General features: G+C 35.7%; 2 protein-coding genes across 3 annotated transcripts in view; one reads left to right on the top strand and one right to left on the bottom strand.

The window, feature by feature from the left end:
* Positions 1-7,405, bottom strand: part of LOC147852988 (ARM repeat superfamily protein) — a 32,309-nt gene extending 24,904 nt beyond the window's left edge. The window contains exons 1-12 of the mRNA XM_087333398.1: positions 7,182-7,405; positions 3,912-4,085; positions 3,672-3,764; positions 3,136-3,281; positions 2,959-3,052; positions 2,782-2,864; positions 2,540-2,646; positions 2,218-2,367; positions 1,598-1,662; positions 1,406-1,496; positions 1,241-1,319; positions 451-559 (exon numbers count right to left, since the gene is read on the bottom strand). Of these exons, the coding sequence (XP_087189524.1) occupies positions 451-559; positions 1,241-1,319; positions 1,406-1,496; positions 1,598-1,662; positions 2,218-2,367; positions 2,540-2,646; positions 2,782-2,864; positions 2,959-3,052; positions 3,136-3,281; positions 3,672-3,764; positions 3,912-4,085; positions 7,182-7,331 (1,341 nt within the window). The 5' untranslated portion in view covers positions 7,332-7,405. The remainder of the gene's footprint in view (positions 1-450; positions 560-1,240; positions 1,320-1,405; positions 1,497-1,597; positions 1,663-2,217; positions 2,368-2,539; positions 2,647-2,781; positions 2,865-2,958; positions 3,053-3,135; positions 3,282-3,671; positions 3,765-3,911; positions 4,086-7,181) is intronic.
* Positions 7,406-15,560: 8,155 nt separating this feature from the next.
* LOC147852987 (ATP synthase F1 complex assembly factor) lies at positions 15,561-22,782 on the top strand. 2 transcript variants are annotated; one of them, XM_087333393.1, is made up of 6 exons: positions 15,561-15,740; positions 18,812-18,990; positions 20,449-20,528; positions 20,658-20,716; positions 20,806-20,972; positions 22,384-22,782. In XM_087333393.1, the coding sequence occupies exons 2-6, from the start codon at positions 18,829-18,831 to the stop codon at positions 22,522-22,524; spliced, it is 609 nt and encodes a 202-aa protein (XP_087189519.1). In that variant the 5' UTR covers positions 15,561-15,740; positions 18,812-18,828; the 3' UTR covers positions 22,525-22,782. The 2 variants fall into 2 exon arrangements, with proteins under 2 accessions (XP_087189519.1, XP_087189520.1); XM_087333394.1 differs by lacking the exons at positions 15,561-15,740; positions 18,812-18,990 and adding exons at positions 19,014-19,677; positions 19,897-20,013.
* The last annotated feature ends 220 nt before the right edge of the window (positions 22,783-23,002 follow it).

Genomic DNA, 23,002 nt, shown 5'->3' with positions numbered 1-23,002 from the left:
TTGGTGATAAACACTCTTCATTTCTTATCATTTTCTTGAAAATAAGTCTACAATCTCCAGTACATCTATATAATAAAGAGACTGCAACCTGTTTTTTGTCACCCAAAAAAGTGTGATGAAAAGTAGCATTTGGACGCACATTGGATTTATTTGTAATCAGCTTTCTGAAGCCCCATTATACTTGCATACAAAACGGATATATTTAACAAACCTACTTGCATTTCAGGTTACATGCCTTTGCATAATGGATGGTGAATGTGCGCACCTTTTCAACTACATAAAAGCCTAGAATAGCCACGTTTTGTACATTATTATATTGCTTCTAGCATTTTGCAGGAAAGCTTCATGAAGGCTATGCACCATTTTTATTCAAATATTATGACGTAGGACAAATGTTTCCTCGTTGGCTTTATGCATATGTGCTTTTAGCCAGCATAATAGAAAGCATACCTTATATGCAGGTGCAAGAGAAGTAATGGCTTCCTGTATGGTAAATCGCAATGATGCTGGCTCAATCTTCAATGCCTCAAATAGTTGCAGTACAACATCTGTGCTACCCCTGTTAACATAAATTATTTTTTAAACAAGTTTGGATAATACAACTACAGTTGACGCAAGAAATAAATCTCCATTATAAATGTGAATGATATATAAAAAAGGAAACAATGAGCATGTAAATTGTAACAGAAAGGGTATCAAGCAGTCTTTCACCAGAAGGCCAACAAATTCAATAATATTTATACATGAGATATCAGCAAAGAATATAAAAAAGTTCACATGGAAATAGCATACCAGTGGGATCAAGAGTGTTAAGGGCAAATAAGAGAAAAGATATTAACATCTAATCGAAGCTGGTGCATGAGAAGAATCATTACACAACGACATTGATATGTATTTCAGATGGTGAAACTTTCGAAAGGATCATTACTTTCAGCCTATGCAAGCCAACCTGTACATTTTCCTGTAGCTTTCCAAATGCTTTGGAAGCTCATGCTGCAATATTCCTTTGATTATATTCCATTTTGGTCATTTAATTTTTGTATATTTCTTTGAGCTTCTATTATCATGAAACATCTTTTCATGACTCAGGAAGCAATCATCTTTGCATAAAAAGAAAATGCAACCTCCTGAAAAAGCATGCCATAGAAAAGAATATGCAGGGATCTTCCTTTCTGGTGAGCAGAGGATGGATTATGAAATAGAAGTGCAGATTCTGGTCTCAGATCTGTTTGCAGTTTACCTAAAAAGATGCGGTGCTCGTTGCCCCAGCTGGCCAATTGCTTGATAAGCAAACATCTTCAATTGTTTAACAGAGGTATCTGAATAGATTAAAACGTCAATTCAGCCAATCAATATGATGCAAAAGCATAAGCAATCATTGATTATATTTGGTAGGAGAAAACACCTGCTTCACTAGAAGATGCATTATCAGTAAGAAGCTTTAATATTCCAGATAGAATAATAGGAGCCATAGGTTCCATCTGTTCGTCCCTCGCCTACAATTAGCAGCATTTTATCAGGATATAAATTAGTATGTCAATACCAGATTGAAATTTTGGGCAAAACTTGTGACTCATAATCTGGTCAAATTCATTACATGCTTGAATACCCAAATCGCGAACTCCATGCCAGCCTGCTTTAGTTTTAAAAATGAATTATCTCCTGACAAAAAAAGACAAGTCAAGCCTTGACATTGTTAATCACACGACTGATATAGATCTGAGAATCTAACTTCAATCTACGACAATCAACCATGATACTGCTAAACAACTAAGAGCTTGTTATGTATCAGACACATACAAATTTTCGTTTGTAAAATACTACAGAATTGCTCATGAGACCAAATTTCAAACCTTGGGAGCCCTTTCACGTGTATGATTTAGGTTCCTTCTAAATCAGATGGTGAACAGAAATAAGTTTAGTGATGTAAATGTCTAGGCTTTTATCACTCAACAAGTTACTTATTCATTGTAGTCACTGAAATAGCGTAAGGAGATTTTGCTGCCAGCACTAACTAAGAATGATAACTTGTTTAACATAATATGTTTAGAAATGAAGTGATGGAACATAAAACGATTTTATAAAACCATTGATATCTAATATTGTTGAAGCCACTGATAACTGTACTTCATACAGCCACTTGCACGAACTTTTTTTACTTCTTAAATTATATTAGAAGAAGAAGAAAGAAAAAGAGAAATCTTGTCAGGTCATTACCACAAATACAATCAAAAATGCAATGAAGAGTAGCTGGAAAAGAGTTTGCAGCAGCAATGGAGTGAGTGAAGATATTCATTAATTTTACTTTCACAGCAGGACTTGCTGGAGAAACTTTTGCATCTGCAGCAGTTTCACTTCCTTGTGTACCTGTTAATCAGAAAATACAATTAATGTGAGTAAGAACACACGACTATAATAGATGCTGCAGGGTAAATTGCAGCCAGAAACGAAAATTTGAAGCCTATCCTTCCATTGATTAGAATGAATGTTCAGTTTTGCAAGCAAAACCCACAGTTATGACTGCATTAAGTTCTCATACCCCGAAAAATAGAAAACAGCTTTCCTACAAGCATTGAATTCTCAAGATCTACTCCAGTAGCCTTCCTTTTCAACAGTTCTTCAGCTTTTTTTGATACACGATCGTTACTGCAAAAATCACGTTAATAGGCCGTGCAACTTTATTTCAGCACCTCTGTGAGGGCAAAGTAATTCAGTCACCCGACAAAACTAAGGGAGAGCAAATATGACTAGAATCTCCACAGTAAAAATACACAAACCCACCTGTCTACAGATGCTACAATCAACAAGGGATAAATAGTATCAATGGGTACATTCAGCCCCGTAGATACATTTAGCAGGCTGATCTGTTCAATAAACAGAGTATGCTTATCAACTCAAAACTATTGTATTCCAAAAAACGTGATTTCAATTATTAGATGGACAATAAAAGAGACTTGCCTTTCGGTTCAAAAGTGACTCGCCCTGGAGGGGTGATTTTCCTGATATTCGTGCTACCTGAAGCCTGGAAAGGCCTGGTGGAGCATTTCCAGTCCTGCATGTAACATGTTTAATCTAACTTATACCCTGAATCAGTTTTTTTGAAGAAGTGATTCAACAAGAATATATGGAAATTACCCTTCAGGTAAACCAGATTGATACTGATAAAGGATTGTCTGTAAACAAAAATCTAAGAAAACATCCCGGTCAGCTGGATTGTTTACAAACTTGTACTTCTCTGCACTGGTTTCATTCATGAGTTCTGATGAATATTTCTCCATTTCCTGCTCAACACCAATTATGGTACATTCAGTAAATGTCACAGTCTAAATTTAAGGTCGAAATGAAAGATATAATACTTTTCCGGATATTTCAATTGATGACCATCACATTTGTTCCATCACGATGAAAAAGAATGTTCCAAATTTTGTGGGATATTTTAGCAACAATCTAGAGGTAATTATGGAAACTACACATCTTTGAATGTACAAGAGATTTGGAGATGACTGAAATGTAGAAAGTTTGCACATCTCAGAAATATGTGGAAAAGTTTCTGGTAATATACTCTCTTCATCTATGAGATGTCTTTATTTATTTATTTTAAATCTGGAATCCTTTATCTATTTGCATTTCAATTAGACTACTTTCTACCACATAAAATGTAACATAAATACCTTTGCAGCCATTCGTAGAAGAATATCTTGATGCTGTGCAGAAACTTTAGATATGTTTTCCAATAATGACGGTGCCAAAACTATTCCATCTTCCTGAGATAATCATGTATCACATATCCATCCATGCAATAGGCAAAAATTACATAAGCTTCAAAGTTAGAAAGTCTAGAATCTGATTACTAAAGGTTTAATTGTTTGCATAAATTACGAAGATTAACCAACAGCAAACATATACAAGACCTCAATCATCTTTATAGAGCGATCAAAAGACATCTCCATGTAAACAAGTGAGAAACTCTTAACCATTGGTGTTGAAGTCTCATTCTGATATAGCTTGAGTAAATCCAATAGAGGAAGCTTGATGGAAGGTTGTCCTTTAACTCTTTTATTAATATGAGTAAGCATCTCCATCACCTGCAATATACAAAACTTTGTTAATTAATCACATGTTCAAAGGGTAGTTCATGAGTACCATAGAAAGAAAGAAAGCTATAGTAACATCTTTTAAGAGGCCAAAATGGGCTAGAAGATCAAACAAGAAATTACATCTTAGAATGTGTTCTCATCTTTAAGAACAAACCAAAGGTAAATATAGCAAAAAACAAGGCGCTAAAGACTTTAGATACCTAATAACTTAATATTCTGAATTCAGATAGCTTGAAACTCTGCTTTCAGAAAATCTCCACCATGGGCCACATCAAGATAGAGAGATTGCCAAAGCAAGGGAAGCACCTTCAACGTTGGTTGATGACAAAGGTGATGCGGTCATGGTCTAGATGGTCATGCCCTACATGCAGGACATATTGTTATTTCTTTATCTATTGTTAACCCCTTTCCATCGTCTTTGTAGAGAACCCACTTTTGTAGACCTTGATCGACTTGTCACGTAAGGAGTGTTGGAGCTAAAGTAAGTCATTATTTGTTCTCTACTGATGAGCTTTTGTGGTTGGTTTGTTGTTCTTTAAGGGTGGTTCAATGATACTTCCTGGGGGTAGGAAATCAACAGAACGTCATTGGCATATAGTAGTATCAGAATAGAAACCCCTGATTAGCTTCTGTGGTTGGTTTGTTGTTCTTAAAGGGTGGTTCAATGATACTTCCTGGGAGTAGGAAATCAACCGAACATCATTGGCATATAGTAGTAACAGTACAGAAACCCCTGGTAAGCATGCTCTTGAACTACCCAATCTCTCTATCTAATTAGATATCTCATCTATATAAAGACCGAAGAGAGTGGCTGAAGTGGACAATTTTGTTTTTCCTCCAATCATGCTAACCATTATCTTGGAAAAACCAATAAGAATGCGCACTTTTCATGTAGTGCATAGATTCCCCATTGCATATCTACTGGGACTAAAAGAGCTTCTAATTTCTGCATGAAGCCAGCACATTGCATGGTGTTGAAGGCTTTCAAAAAATCCATAAAGCAACCATATATCCTCTTTTATGGTTTTCCTACTCAATAAGGACTCAAAGAGCCAATATGTTGTAAAGAATGAACCCTGACGTGAGGATGAATGCAAGTAAGTTTTATAGACAATTAATAATGGCACTCCACTACAGTTTGAGGATGAATCAGTATACCTCTACTTCAAATATGGCCAAGTCTGACCTTTTAAGAAAGAAATGTATGTTATTAATGTCTTTTAAGAGGCCAAAGTTGACTATGAGATTGAACAAAAGATTATATTTTACAATGGTGTATCATCTTTGAGGACAACAAACCAAAATAAAGATAACTAAACTGGTTGAGTTGCCTACGGTACCATATATGCTCATGATCTATGAACTTCTGAGCTTACATGGATTGACACATCTGCCTTTGAAAGATCTCCACAAAATATGATCCAATATGGAGACATCTCCAGAATAAGTGAAAAATCTTCAGTGTTGGGTGATAATGGCATTGATTTGTCAATAAAAAGGGTAATAAGAGCCAGATTCCGATGGATGTGGCCTATATGCACAACAAATTGTTATCGTCTGATCTATTGTATCACCTTTCGAATGTTGTGGTTGACATCCCACTTGTGTTTCCCTTCATTAACTTGTAGCATAACGAGTGATGGAGTTAAAGAATTTTTTAATGTTTCTTTGTAGATGAGATTTTGCAATTGTATTACTGCCTTCAACAACTTCACTCTCTAACTCTTTATTTCTAGCAAGAGCAGCTCCAAGCATTATTGGTCTTTGTATTGGTCAAAGATTTTTTTGTAGAAGCAGTGGTATTTGCTCAAAAACAATACAATGATAAACATTGTGTTCCATTAATTCCATGTCTCGATGGCACAACTTCACAAATCTGATCTTCCTGAAATTTTCATGCTTTTTTGTAGAAGCAGTGGTATTTGCTCAAAAACAATACAATGATAAACATTGTGTTCCATTAATTCCATGTCTCGATGGCACAACTTCGCAAATCTGATCTTCCTGAAATTTTCATGCATATCTGCAAATATGGTGTTTCTTTGATCCACTTCCGATAGCGCAATTGATAGATCCTCTCTTACATAGATTTGCATGCATACCTACCTGTCTCAATGCATAACTGACATTGAGAGGTCTTAATTTTCTCTATCACACTACTGAATGTATAAGATAGATGTGTATTCATATAAGAGACAAGGGAAGCAATCCATCCTACAAGATGTGTAAAACTAGGGCCTCATAATAGACCATCTTCCAACCAAGTGACATTGTGGGGCTGAACAACATTATTTCCTTATCCAATTTAATGACATTAGTTCATATCACTCAATTCCTTTTCATTTTATTCATATACAATGGGGTTAATACACATTTTCCAATTTATTGTATGAATTCAGATCACTCTATTATAGTATATCAATTAGCAATATCATCATCGAAGAGAAAACGATAAAGGTTCTCTATGAAATCAATTGATATTATATCATTTTATAAGCCTTCATAACTACCAAGAGGTTTAGAGTGTGAATCAATCAAGATCACAAATATAAGGAAAATCTCAGCCCAAATGCTAAGGAAATGGGAATAGTAAGTATTGATGGCCACACCAAAATTCAGAACACGTGCTTATAGATGCTCTTAAACCCAAAATGGAACTTTTGTCAAATTGTATAGAATATTGGTACAAAAGTTAGATAGAATACATTGTTACAATGTTTTCATGTAGCTTAATGATATTTAAATATCTAATATTTATGCAAGTATAAGATTAGTGAAGTTCACTCTCTACCTATATAAGGATTGCTACAATGCTTCACAAAGATTTGAGTATGAAAAAAGGATAAATTTTGTATACTGCAAATTTGAGCAAGTTAAATGTTGCAACAAGTTCTGTATTTTCTCAAAAGAAACTCAGGAAAAACATGTGAACATGATTTACGTTGGTTTGGAATACAAATTACAGTAGGATCGTTTGAACATGTCCATTCAAATCGAACTCGAAAGAATAATAAAAAACAGATGAAATCAGAAAGGAATCCATGGAACGAGAGAGAGAGAGAGAGAGAGAGAGAAACAACTAACCTTCTGTTTTATGGATTGACGAGGAGAAGCTAAGCAAGAAATAGCGTAAGGAAGGAGCTTCTTCAGTACAGATTCGAGCTTACTGTCGTCTGTTAGGGCGAGACGAGTCAGAAATCGCTCCAACAGCGCTTCCTGGTCCTCTTCTGCCATCGCTTGAGGGAAGGAGGCGGCGTGCTAATAAGGTCTCTCTCTCTCTCTCGTTATTATTTCTTCTTCTTCTTCTTCTTCTTTCTCCCTTGCGTTTCTTTGTTCTTTTGCGTTTTGGTAGTGTGCTTTTTCTCTCTTGCGTTCTCTACCCAAACAAAAAACGCAAAAGCACACTCACACAAAGAGGCAATATGTATATGTATATAGTTCGAGACACTTTTTTCTTCTTCACATATGGCACGACAATAGCTCGTTACATTACGAACCATTCTCGTAAAGAGATCTCTCGATTGGCTCGTCTCAAGTCACTAGTGTGGCAAAGCCCCCCCCCCCCCCCCCCCCCCCCCCGAGCTGCCCTGCCCCAAATGGAACTGCTCCATGCACTCCCTGTCGACATCCAACAGGATATTGCGAAGCGATTGGGATGGACCACATGCATCGACTTTCGTGAGCGGAGCCTGCACATCTCCGTGTATGACTTGGTCTTCGACATCGATGGCGCCAGCGAGCTTGCATACCTCCAAATGCTTGCCACCATCGAGCCCCCGATTTTTGAGCAAGTGTGGCTTGATGTCTACCACGACATCGGGCCCAGCGGATATTGTGGCTTCACTCTATATGAACGCATGTCACAGTGCCTGATCAATTTCGTGGCGCGCCATTTCACACAATTCTCGCATCTCGAAATCATCGAAGAATCGTCGCCCATTGATGAGCTAGCTACAACAAGACAACCTGTTGGAACACCTTGGAAATGGCATCTAGTCGTTTTAGAAATTGCCCGAATCAAGCACGTGTTGCGAAACCCTTCTCTCTCTGACTATATCCATACATGTAATCATCATAAAGAGGCAAATGCGACGATATAAAGGATATGAATGAATACTTGAGTTTTTGGTGCTTACATTTTTTATACAATGTGGTGGTCTTGGTAAAAGCTTGTTTGAAAGATTTGGTAGAGTAAAGATAGGCAAGGATTTGTGATACATACATGACATATCTATATCTATATGTAGAATGAACCATAGTGTCGTACGTGCATTTGCATTCGAGAATGATTCAATCAAATGTTTATGGTAAATCATCTCAAAGTTGGATTGGATTTATAAGTTGGAAAACAAATAAAGATTGGAATTTCAAAAAATGACTATGGTCTATATTATATATTGATTGAATTAAATGTCAACACAATTGAAGGTTCAAAACTTAGGAATTAGTTAACTACTAAACATTAGAAAGCATAAACATAATAATCAAATAATTCAAAGTCATAATTGTATTGATGATGAGCTCATCTTGCAATTATCAATGTTCACATCTCGCAACTAGTGAAGGTATCAATTTCTTCACTTTAGAAATAAAAAAAGAGAGAGAGTATGAACTATAGAGTTTGAATCAAATTATGTCATTATAAATTATAATCAAACTTTAAAAAACTCATAAAACATATATTCAAGAATATGAAGAAAACATGACACTAACATAAACTTGTACTATGACATGACACTAAAGAGAGGGGGGGGGGGGGGGGGGGGGGGGGGGGGGGGGGGGGGGGGGGGGGGGTGGGGGGGGAAATTGGGATTTGAACCCAAGACATAAGCAATACTAGAACAATAACTTACCACTAGTAGAAGAATAAGAAGAAGAAGGAACACACATTTTTCCCTTTTCAAACGTGTTTGTATGCTTGCAGGAACACGTTTATTACGTTCTATGGGTCACTTTAGCATTTAAAAATATGGCTGAATAGCAAAAGTGTAGATTGAACTTTACACAGCTAATTTTAAGCATCGAGAGCTTCGTGTAGGTTCCTCTAATTAAATTTAAGCTAATGAGATGTAGACATTGTAGGTTGAATGTTTCTGTATAATCCTTTATATGACCACAAGATGCCAACAATGAATAGCATTGTTATATACAAGTCCTATGATATGTAGAAATTATATGATTAGTCCAAATATCTTGATGGAGTACATGTTAACCTATGACCTTTGTTCACAACTCTACCATTCATTGTCCTCTATAATGTTGGAAACGTTTATTGGTAATTGATAAAATTGTGTTTGCATTGTATTGTTCCTTCAACTTGCAGATTTGCTTTTTTATCTCTTGGCAAGTACCTATTTGCTCTCCTCACTTTGCCTTAATTCTCTTGTCTATCCATTCATTAGTCACCTTTTTAAGCCCACAGATGCTCATGCTAATTTATGAGGTAATTAGTGAAATAGGATTGAGCCTAGAAGATATATATATATATATACCTTTGTTTTCAGTCTCAAATAGATACACCAACAACATTTGTAGATACGATGAATAATGTGTCCGAAGCCATCCCATTTAGCTAAGCTTCATAATCTAGATTCTAAAGATTATTATTGGTCATATGACATTTCAAGATGTTACTTAATCCTAATACATGGGTGCTCATGATGATTGATTGATTAATGCTTTGAAAATTTTCGATGAAAGTCACTACATAGACCAAGTCCATCATAGTCTTGGGCTACACAATGTGGAGGCCTTGCATTACCTCTTTATATTTAATTTCATTTCCTATATAGGTTACTTGGGTAGTTTCTTCCCATTGTAGTAGCTTTGACAAATATGACTGTTTTCCAAACAAAGTATCTTATAAATATAATAAAAATCCGAATTTAGGTCAACTTGCGTACTTTGAAACTTGAAAGTTCCATTCTCAAATTCTCCCATGTTTCTTAAAAAAGAGAACTGAATCCACAAATAAGGAATCACCATTTTTATTATGGGCAGTTAACAATGCAATTAAAGGAATCTGTACACTGTTTGTTGCGTTTTTAAACTTGAGGTTTTATTTAGGATTTTGATTGATAGTAACCGCTTTACCAATTTGCAGTCTGAGTTCCAAAATACAAGAACTCTGGCGGAAAGTAATGTTACCAATTCGTTTTTTGGAGCATCCGTGTCTTCTAAGGCTTCTACGTTGATAAGTCCACATCCTGCATTCGTTTTTGGCTGCAATTCAACTTCAACTTCACTCAATATTGCTAAGTTATGGTCCTACTTCCTGATCTAAAGCAACTTCTTTAATGTTCTTACGATAATAAGATACAAACTTTTAATGCCAGGAACGTATATCAGTCATGAACAGCAAGATCTTGATTCTAGTGGAAAATCAGGAAATGTTATCAAAGGCCTTATTGGATAGATAAATAAGAGAGAAGAATTTGTTTTCTGTTGTATTGTGGGCAAAGTAAGTTTTTGATGAGTAGGATTCAATGGAAATCCGTTCACACTTGCATACATCTTTTTAAGAATTCTGTTTTAAGGTTTCAACTCATTCTGGCATTTCTCAACATTGGACATTTTATAATGACCCCCATGATAATTACAAATATATATGGACAATTTTCAAATTTCAACATTGGACATTTAAATAATGACTCAGCTTGAGATAAAGAAATTGTATATGCTAGGCCTAATATCAGGCAGGAGATTAGTAATGTGGGTAATTCATGGTGAAACAAAATCTTATAACTCTTACCAACCAATAAGACAATATGATCGTGATTTATTGTTATCCTCTATATAATTATAGATCAAAGGCCAAAGAGCATGGCTTATGCATATTCTGTTCAACTCTAACAAAATACTTAGTTTCACAGCCGGTCTGGGATCTGTTTTCAACTTTATAGATTTTTCTTCCTTCTCTTTTTCGAGAATCCAGGTTTATGTTAATGCATGACATCATTGATGTGTACTTCATATGCAAAGGGAAAAATATAATACACAATGAGAGTAAGCAATTAAGAAGGGTTTTTCTATGAGGTGCTAATTAGTGAATGAGTGGAAGTTTAAGTGATTTTATGTCTGCAGGACAAGATACATTCATGCAGTACAACGTGCATAGATCAATTAATTGTGTAAAACATTAATTAAGCTTGCTCTATTGAAATGTTGTGTAGTGTGTAAATGAAAAGTTTTTGTGATCTTGCATGTCTGCAGGATGAAATACATGCACGCAATACCATTTTAATAGATCAATTAATCGTTTCTGGTTCTGTAGGTTTGGGAATTTGAGCATTGCCATCAACGATGGTTTTGCACTGCTGAGCTAAGAGACATCGATGAAGAAGATAATCCAGTCAAACATGTTTCGTGGGCTCCTAACATTGGGAGGTGTGATTTTCTGAGGCATTTTGGTCAAAGTAAAGAAAAGTGCATCTTAAATTGTCTCCTCCATTTTTCTGTTTTTTATACTTCCATGTTTAGGTCCTTGTCTTGTTTAGGTCCTTGTCTTGTTTAGGTATTGGAAATGAAGGATTGTGATTGCACTAAATGCATTTCTACCGTTTGAAGCTTATATGAAATGATAGCAGTGGTTTCAGGTAGTGGAATATCCATTTGAACTCTTAAGTTCTCAGCTACAGATCAAGAACGAGTTTTAACACAGTGAGCTGCTCGGTTAACAAGTTCAAATGAAGAGGTGAAATTTCACGCTTTATTTTTCAAATGCTATAATTTTTAACACTAATCCTATGTGTTTATGTATGATGCACATATTCATCAGTCAGCCATTTTTTGTTAATTGAGCAACGTTAATATGTTTTTGCATAGAAATTGAAGAATTCATGAAAGAGAGATCATGATGTATGTATGTATGTTAACTACAATTTGTCGTGTAGAAAAACTGGGAGAGGAATGTCTTTGGAACCTCTGGACCAGCAGCTGCAAACACATTCCATGTGTTGACAACCTATTGTGATCCATCTGTTAAAGAGTATTTTAAAGTGCACGTATTTTATGTTTAGTTTAGAACCGCCATTCAAAATATTTCACATATTCTATGTATTTAACAACTATTTAACGTTTCCAAAATGTTCAAAACAAAAAAGTCAAGTTTGTTTTTTGAAAACTTTGAAATTTTTATAAGTAAATAAGTATTTAACGTATTGTACATGTACTTTACTTCGTATTTAGCATTTTTTTTATTTTTAGAATATGCATTCTAAGTATTTTAAACAAAGGTAGAATACTTTTACAATACTTAAGAGTATGTATGTATTGTATGCGTATTGTATGCTAAGCATTCGATGGTGAATACCATGGTTATCTCTCGTAGTTACTGAAACATTTGACCATGTTTTGTGAAACAACAGAAGGGAGAATACCTCTGATCTTGGCTCCTGTTTCTCGTAAATGTTTTCTTCTCTTCCAGCATTTCTGATCTTTCCTTCAATTCTATTATTTTATGATTTGCTTGACTCTATGTTACAGATCCGGCAAGCTGAATGGGACATGACTGGTATGACGCTAGCATCTTTGGGGAGCATGGCAAGCAATTTTGAAAGGAGAATGGGAAGAATGCACACAATATCACCGTTTCTGAAGATTATCATATTTAATGCATAACAAAAGCGTGAGGGTGTCCATTATGTACATATATGATTCATGAATATGCTATGTATTAAACTGGGAAGAATGATGATGTGATATCAAGCTCTCTTTAATTCAGATCCATTTCAAGCATAAATATTTGTTGCTTCCTTGTTTAGAAATTTGAATGTGTATCATCTCAATCAACAAAAAGAACATGCTATGAATCAATGTCTTCACTTTCATTAACTGAAATCACACCTTCTGTGTCACTGAAAATTTCTTGCTTTGTGTACAAATTTGAATGCTTATCATGTCAATCAACAAATAAGTGTTACAAATCAATTGCCTTTATTTCCATTACGACAAAAGAAATATCAATTGTGTTTTCTTGAGAACAAGGAATTGAAGCTATAACTTTAATTCTGTAACCAAATCATGGCAGAATATGATAACATTGGTGTCATGAGGCCACAGTTTCTTAACTCTGTGAAGGTGACTAGTTTGAAAGGATAAAATGATGATAAAGTACTTAACATATGATAATATGACTTACGCAGAATTTGTGCCACTTATTGAAACGTTGAGGTCACTAAACTCTGTCAAAATGAGTATGATTGAAAGCTTTTCAGAAGAAATCTCTACTCTAGTCATCAGGCTATTTTGGCTTCTTAGAAGGCGTAAGATATACATTCATTTCTTTCTTTCAATGTCTATTCCCATCTTCTCATGGCGATACATAAATGTTCCTCTTGACAAATTAGTTTAGTTAAACGTTATATGCACAACTGCATGCATTCACGATGGCAAGATTAATTTTTACTTTCATAAGATGGTTATGATTTCCATAAGTTGCTTCGTACTCTTCAAATTGATTTGGGTTATAGTCTTAACAGTCATGATTATAATCAAATTACAAATAATGAAACCTTCATAAATTTCATCCACGTAATTGAACTAGAGAAGACACCCTGTAGATCATCGACGCGATCCTTAGCTTCAGATTTGAAAGACTTCCGGGCCATAGAGAAAGAGAGAGCGAGACAGACACAGGCACAGGCAGAAAGAGAGAGAGAGAGAGAGAGAGAGAGAGAAAATAACAAACAAAAAAAAAGTAAAAACAAGCGCAATAATATGTATATCAATTAATTAGTTGAAATAAAAAGCTTTTCTGATTCTTTTGCGTTTTGGTATGTTGCTTTTTTTTCCCACTTTTGCGTTTCTAGTTCTTTTGCGTTTTGGCAGTGTGCTTTCTCTCTCTCTCTCTCTCTCTTGCATTCTCTGCCCAAACAAAAAAAACGCACACTCACACAAAGAGGCTATATAATACATACATACATACATACATATATATATAGTTCCAAGACACTTCTTTCTTCTTCCCTGCGCCAAATGGAACTGGTCCATGCGCTCCCCGTTGACATGCAATACGATATTGCGCAACGATTGTGTTGGACGACATACATCGACTTTCGTCAGCGGAGCCTGCACATCTTTGTGTGGGACCTGGTGTTCAACATTGATGGCGCCAACGAGCTTGCATACCTCCAAATGCTCGCCACCATCCAACCCCCGATATTCGAGCACGTGTGGCTCGATGTTTACCACAACGTCGGGCCACGCAGATACTATGGCTTCACTCTACACGAACGCGTTTCACAGTGCCTCATCGATTTTGTGGCGCGTCATTTCACGCAGTTCCCGCATCTGGAAATCATTGAAGAATCGCCGCCCACTGAAGAACTAGCTACAACAGGACAACTTGGAACACCTTGGAAATGGCGTCTAGTCGTTTTAGAAATTGCCCGGATCGAGCACGTGTTGCAGAAAACATTCTTTCTATGACTATATCCAATCATGTAATCATCGTAAAGAGGCAAATGCTTCGATATAAAGGATATGAATGAATGCTTGAGGTTTTGGTATATACATTTTTTATACAATGTGGTGGTGTTAGTAAAAGCTTGTTTGAATGATTTGGTAGTAAATGTAAAGATAGGCAAGAATGATTCAATCAAACGTGTATAGTAAATCATCTCAATGTTGGATTGGATTTATAAGTTGGAAAAAAAAATGAAGATTGGAATTTCAAAAATTAACTATTGTCTATATTATATATTGATTGAATCAAATGTCAACAGAATTGAAAGTTCAAAACTTAGGATTTACTTAACTACTAAACATTAGGAAGCACGAACATAAAAATCAAATAGTTCAATCAAATTCATAATTGTATCGACGATGAGCTCATCTTGCAATTATCAATGTTCTTATCTCTCAACTAGTGAAGGTATCAATTTCTTCACTTTAGAACTTTACAAGAAAATGAGTATGAACTATATAGAGATCGAATCAAAATATGGCATTATAATTATAAGCAAACATTCAAAAACTCATAAAACGTATATTCGAGAATATGAAGAAAACATGACACTAACATAAAAATAAAAATTTGTTATGACACGACACTAATGAGAGAGAGAGAGGAGAAAATTGGGAATTGAACCCATGAATGACATATGGCAATCTACCATAACACGTAACATAAAATATTGTGATGACATGACAATAACAAGACATGAGAAATGAGGGGATCGAACCCAAGATAGAGGTATCAAAAAGTATGATACCTTACCGCTAGGGTAAGCTCACTTATAGAAAACACTTTATAAAAATGAAATAGAAAGAAATAATAATTTCCCCTTTTCAAACGCCTTCGCTTCCAAACGATGTAGAAGCAATACGCTAATGTAATAGACGCCCAAAAAAACACAGAGAAAACTTGAAAGAAAGAAGTAGAAACTCAGAAACATAAGATCTTAGCATTAGAATTAGGATTAGAAGAATTAGAAGAAGAAGAAGAAGCAGCAGCAGCAGCAGAAACACACGCACACACACACACAGAAACGGAAGGAAGAGACACAACAGCACTTGAAGAAGCCGAAGCTGATGCGTTAATTTGTGCACTACTTGAGCAGCGTAAACTGGGGCGAACCTGCGCAACTAAATCTGGCCGCATTTGGCGAGTAATCCTGTGCACTGTTTAAGCAGCATTTTCGAGTAAGTTCTGCACGATTTGAGCAACACAACTGAATAATTTTGAGCAACATTATATTTTAATTTGTATTATGTCTTTGCATCAGCAAGCAACATGTCTGAGTAATCTCTACTATTGAGCAGCATAATTCAATACCTTTTTGTGCAATATTTGTGTAACACAATTGAGTAGTCGTTCTATTATACTTGAACAGTGGTGTTTATTTTCAATCAAATCAACGTGGATTAGTTGTTAAGAAGTAGTCTCTTACAAGAGTGTATTTTTGCATTTACAACTGGTGAAAACCAGACTTCCGGATTAGTTTAAAAGTGCTTGTCTTTAAAAGATTATGTTTTGGCATTTACAACTGGCAAAAACCTAAACTTCTGGTCGTTAATCTTTCCCTTACATATCATAATGCATCACAAGTTTGCCAAGTGAAGTTCATCACTTTATGATAACATTAAATTATCTTCTCATTGAAGTTTTTTGTACTGGTAAATGCCTACTTTACTTTCCCATTCCTTGAATCCACATTTCAAAACAACATTAATTATGGCGTTTGCATAATATTCTCGTTTATTAAAACCAAAATTGAATATAAATGTTTATGTAAGATTTGATATATGCTTTTTCACATAGCTTAAAATGCAAACATAGATGGAGCAACATTTATAGAGTATTAGTTCTCAGCCTATGGATACATGTAAAGAAAAGCCTTGATGGAAGCCCTAAGGATTGGCAACGGCTCGGCTCAAGCCTAAACCAGTTTAACGGCTCGGCTCGGCTCGGCTTTAGCCCTGCCAAACTGGCTCAAACCAGTTTAGCAGATTATTAATTAGGTCATACTTAAAAGTTAAAAAGTTTGAACAACTCCAAAATTTAAGTTATAGTTAGATAATAGAAAGCTGAAGCAGAGAGTCGACTGTTGAGTGTCCACTGTCGACACAGACATTACAGAGAGAGAGGGAGAGGGAGACTGCACGCGACGAGGACCTCCTGCAACCTGCACAGTGCGCGCCTTCAGACTTCTAAGGTCTACCAACGTCATACCAACCCCCAGGTACATGCTAATATACATGATGTTGAGGCTTTTGTTTGTCATGAATCAGAAAATTCAGAATCATAAATCTATGTATGTGCATCAAAGTGGACGGTGGTCGTGATGATGGTGTAATTGCAAAATCGTGATGATTACGTATCATGTAACTTTCTAGATGATGAGAAGATAAATGCATATGAACGAATTCTCTAATTTCCATGAGGTATTTTATATGCTCTAATAGGGAGCATATATGAATGTTTCAGGGTATGAGTGACGTATAGTGTTAGGTTTACATGTTGGAAGACAGATTCCACCCACGTTACACATGTTGTCTTTGTGTTGTTTATGTTGAGTATAGAGCATAAAGTGGCTAGGAAAGCAATGGGAGGTTAAGAATACCAACTTCAGGGGATTGTGTAATGTTGGTTCACTAGGCAATTAATCGTGGAAAATGCTCCCTGACATTGGTGTATGCTGTGTATCATATAGCATGAGGAGCTAAAGCTTATCTTTAATCATACATCCTTGTCATAGTGTGCATATGGAATCTATATGGCTTATTGATTTTGGTAATGTATCATGCAGATGAAATGTTGTTACCTTCTAAAGATGAGGGGATCTACTATTGGCATTATGGCATGCTAGTGAATCTATTGATTCAAGAAAAAGTCAGTTTATTCAAGACATTTATCAATAATTGTACCTGACACTGTTGATGTGTTAAATTTCGTAATTGGCATTATGGCATGCTAGTGAATCTATTGATTCAAGAAAAAGTCAGTTTATTCAAGACATTTATCAAAAATTGTAACTGACATTGTTTGATGTGTTAAATTTTGTAGAAGAATAAGAAACATAGCCTCTAATAGAGTCCACACATTATGTGAGTTGAATGGAGAAGTAGAAGATTGTAGGCGTACATCACTTCATTAAGATCATTTAGATTCTATGACGCATCATGGTATCCCATTGCATATGGATTTCATTGAAGCTTTTCTAATTGACAACCAGTTGCCATTGAGTTTTAATTAATTTCCATTTGTTGTCACCAATGTCTTCTTCAAAATTGTAGCCTCAATACCATCCTATGTAATTTTAGTTGTTTTTGAGAAATCATAGTTTGACCAATAAAAATGACATGTTGTCTGTAATGCACCATTATAGTTGCTTAACTGATTTGTTCCAAACCGGTTTCGGCCAAACTGATTAAGCCTAAACTGAACTGCTGCCGATTCCTTGGAAGCCCGAAGAAGAAGGAAAATTTGTGGCAGGTAGTCAGGAAAAAAGTAGATGAAAAAGGGAAAAGAATGATAATAATATTACATAAGGATCGGTAGAATGCCAATATTCTACTTCTAATCCAGACCTTGTTTGATATTGAGGAAGTTCAAGTTCTACTAGGGTTAGTGCACAATCATGGTTTCTACTAGAAAGCAGTTAGATATTTATGTCAAGGCAAGGATCTTGTAACTATCCATTTCTTGAATATTTCCCTCAAGTTGTCTTAGATCTAAACTTCAGGAGGGGTACATTTTCATTAGGTTGGTGGCATCAAGGATTGAACTTGAAGTGCATAGCAAGAACCTTTAACCAAGTCAACATTATGGCATTGTTATTAGCATAACCTTAAGGAACAATTCCTTTGGCTAATTTCAATGGTCTAAGGGTAGGATAACTGGAAATCTTTTAATCTTAGTATTTATTGCTTATCAGTAGTACTTGATTCATAATAGGTATCCTATAAAATCCAAGTAATAAGGTATGAAAAATAATCTAAATTTTGGTGTTGACACTATTGATCTTGTCCATCAGCTTATAAAATTGCCTCTTCCCTTATCTTGGTCATAATTAGTGTAATATTTTCTGGTTTTGAATATTATCAGACCCTCATAGATGATTTCAAATGTTGTCTATGTTTGTGGGATGGCATCTCAAGTTGTGCAATGCTTGCTGAATACAATGTGATAAAGAGACCTGTGAATAGTGAGGCTTATGTTTCAAATGAAGAATTTTATTTTATTAAGTGTCCTTTTTTATTTTGTGAAACAGGTATTGACTACATTGCGATGCATGGGATCACACGAAATCGAATGTGGGAAGCTATTGCTAGCCACGTTCGACATCTCACTGGCTTCTCTGCCTTGGCTCCAAAGAAATTGTCATCCATTCTTAAGCCAGAAACCCTCACACATGCCAGCCCAGAGGAGGTTGCATCTATTTGGGAAAATGTAAGCTCTTTCCCAGATCTTATGGTAGTAGGAGAATGCTTTGTATGTTTCTTTTGGACTTGCAAGGTTATGGGGACTTTTTCTATGCTCATTTAGGTTCCACAGCCCATATCTGACGTCCAAGGACGAGGAAAAAGTCTATCATTGATATATCTATTTGAAAGTGATGCTACTGCCCCTATGTTTTGTACTTGAATCCCTAACTCCAGATCTAGGGTTACTGCCCCAATGTTTTGTACTTGAATCCTCAACTCCAGATCTAGGACCTGTAATAATTTCTTTCCTGTTTGCCTTTAATATGACATTGGTATCATATACCAGATTGTGGTTGTAAATTTGGTCTCATGGGCTATTTTGGCATTTTGTAGAAGATACGGTGATGTTTCCTTTCACTCTGTGTATTGTGTCTGTCTATTTGTGTTTCTTTGTGCTAGAACCAGTAATGTCTCATGGAACCAAGAAATCCTGCTGAAATATCAGAACTTTAGCTTGTGTTTAGAGGGAAAAAGAAACAACACAGAAAGGCCAGTATGTAGCCTCCTTATATTTGGCTTATCAAGAAAGAAACTCATCACTCATGGTGTACAAATAAAGAAAAGTAGCCTTCGGCCAATACCTGCTCAGAGGGATCAAAAGAGAAAGAAAGATATGCACGGTTTATGTTGGCATTTTGATGCATAATAAATAGTATGCATATAAATATCTATATATTATCACCCTTAAGAGCCAAAATATGACCCATGGAACCCATAAACAATGTGAAATGAGCTATATTTATTCCTCTCTAAATGGAACTCTTATTTTTTTGTTATGGCCATGTCTATAATTTTTGTGCAAGATATGCACTAATGGCAAGGGTATGAAGTGACCTGTTCGAACTTACTGAAGGTTCCTACAACTTTGCAGAAACCCAGAAACATTTCCTAGATATGGGTGATATGTTGGAGAAATAGGCACAAAATGATCCCTTTTCTCAACTTGGCTCATATTTCAGTGTGTCTGAAACATATTTCTATAATAAAAGTTGGATATCTACCTCTTTTAAGATGTAAATTTATTTGAGCTTGTGTGAATTGAAATGCATGAATGGAAGCCGAGATGTATGCAATATCACTTGTATCTCACATTAACCCTACCCAATGGTGGGATTGTTCCTATGCTCATGTGTATAGATTTGCATTATACTTTATTTTCATGGTCTATTGATCCAATACATTTTGAATGTATTGTTTACTAAAATAATCTCCAAGATCATGTAGCCAACTTGGCACTATATCTAGATTCTATATAATATATATGTATATTATGTGTGTCTAATGCTTAATATATATGTCAAGAAGCCATAAAAAGCTCAGAAAGAAGCCTCAAAGGGTTGTATTTTGCACTTTCTGTTTAAATTACTCAAGTGATACCATTTTTGTAGTCTGCATTGATTTCTAATAAACTTTTTATTTACAGAAACATTCAGGTAGAGGTGTCATCAGTACCATCATACGGAAGGAGCAATTCAACACTTTGCAACATAGGGCAAGGACATGGTAGCTCTCGTTTACCATGGCCAAGCTGTTTCAGTTGTTGCTTGAATGCTTGAAACAAGTGGTTTACTCCAATTGTTACTTTGTTATGTGGATATCTGTACTAAGTTAATGAAAATACTATGGTTGCAGCTCTTTATTTGTGGTTCCTGTGAGACAAGGAAATGGGTACACATCTTTTTTCTTACAAGGCATGTAAGCTGTGTTTCTGATGCGTTTATGAGCTTGTTGGTTTGCACTGTTGATGGTTATATGGATAGTTATTTCATTGCTTGTGCAGCGCAAATGCCTCATTTACTATTTACTGGTCTGGAAGACTATAAGGTCAGAGGTACTGATGCTTCTCCATACTTGACGGTGGCTCACTATACAGAGCTGATGGACACTAAAGGTTTGGTCCTTGTTCGTGGGGATATTGTATTTCCTAGCAAACTCACTGATTTACAAGTAAGTCTTTCGCTGGCTGATTATTAATCAAAAGCATAAATTGTATTGCACCTGCATATATGTTCTTTTATGTTCTGTAGAGATAGTTAAGAGTGGTTGATTTGGTAATATATCATCTCATGTTAGTATGAGAGGCTAAGTTAAGATTTGTGCCCAAGAATCAAGTTCTGCTGGTCATGTATGTTCTGATTTTATTGATGTTTAAGTTTTGCTCTTTATTTTTAACTTTTACAATTTGGCCTAGAAGTTAGTCAGGCACACAAAAAACATAATGGAAATGCCTTCAAAATTTTAGATAACCTCAATGGTAGCATATGAAGGATCATAGAAAACTGATTGTGGTTTTATATCTGTTACGGGCATGACCATATAATATCCCGTGGTGAGAATTTACCGTAGTATCCTATAGAATACTACGGTAAATTCTCACCACGGGATATTATATGGTCATGCCCGTAACAATATCGATGTCTGCAAATAGCCTTCTCAAGTTTCCATGGTAAGTGCTTGTATCATGTTGGCATGAACAATGATCGGAAACATGATGTTCACCTTACAGTAGACACGCTCCCAATATCATAGTGACTGGAAGTGTAAAGGACATCACCTTGGCCTTCCAGTTACAAAGAGGATGTACTTTGTAGAGCACAAGACATTATCGAAGAAGGCTAACCAAATATAGATATGTGTGTCCCAATATATATTAAAAGAAATAAACTTTTTCCTATGTAGAGAGATGCTTACTCGAGTCCACAGATACCTGAAAAGGAAGAGCCTAAACTTTTGTGGTTATAAGAATTCCCATTTCTCAACTTACAAAGGAGGTTTAGAGGCGTTAAACTTTTCATTGGAAGAATCATTTTTAGCATCCTGTCCTGATTTTGGACGGTAGAATCTCCATTGGTTATGGTTACATTCCTGAGGGATGCATGCAGTGTCTGCCCAAACATGAAAGATCCATGGTAAGAGAGAACATGTGAATACACCCTTATTGCGAAGGTTAAGGAGTCTGTGCCAATGTTGATAATTGAGTTCTGCTCTTGGCTTCCTGGCCCAATGTAGGCTATATGCATTAGCTTGAGTGATTTTGTTTTGATTGTATGACTGGGATGTTTAGTCTGATATTGTTAATATGATCATGTGCATACTGTATATGATCAGATCTTGGTTAGGCGTTGTCACTATCTTGGAGATCTTGAAATTAGTCTGCTTTTTTTCTATCTTCTTCTGCATCGTGTTCTATTAGTAATTTATGCAACTCTTCTCAGTGCTATATGCAAATATGATGTCAAGAATGTTTTAAATGTTATCTATGCTTTTGGTGGAAACCAAATACTATGATCTTAGTTGCAAGTAAATTGGTTTTATCTTATCTGATTGAAAGTGATGATTTGCCTCTCTGGTTTTCTAGGCGAAACAGCTAATTGAATCTACCCATTCTTTTTTCGTCGACGATTCTCGGTATAGGTTGGTGGAGCAATTCAATAAGCAAAGTGGAGACTTTGAGTTCACAGATGTCTTAAGAGAATTAAATCTTTCAACAGGTCCATGATCAAGTTGAATTACCCTTGCTTATGCAGCAAAATCGATGGTTGTAAATTTTTGTCAAGCATATTCGATTGTTGAATGAGAAATTTCATACTGAATAAGGCTACTTTTGACATATTAAATAGGTTTTTAGTCCCTTCATTTGGAACTTACCCCAAATGGGGTGAAGCTCTGTATTATCGATCTTTTTGAGTGGTTAGAAGTGATGTGCGTTCAACAAACCTTGATGCATCATATCACCAATGCTGACTACATTTACATATGATCAGGTGAACTGCATGGTGTTTTTAAGATGTCAATAATAAGTACACACGAAATAACTTACTAGTAAGTCAATAATGTATCGATGGAATTCTCTAAACCCTTTTCCTAAGAAGAATCAATTTGATCATTTACGGTCATAAATTGATCCGTCTTGGAATATGCCCTGAGAAGCTCAATGAGTTGGATCTCACATATTCAAGATGTTCAAACATAAACTT

The sequence above is a fragment of the Azolla caroliniana genome, unplaced genomic scaffold, assembly GCF_043228905.1.
Source record: "Azolla caroliniana isolate FFs.n. ecotype wild unplaced genomic scaffold, voAzoCaro1.0.p SCAF_17, whole genome shotgun sequence".
NCBI classification, from domain to species: domain Eukaryota; kingdom Viridiplantae; phylum Streptophyta; class Polypodiopsida; order Salviniales; family Salviniaceae; genus Azolla; species Azolla caroliniana.
This window is presented reverse-complemented; position numbering and strand designations above follow the sequence as displayed.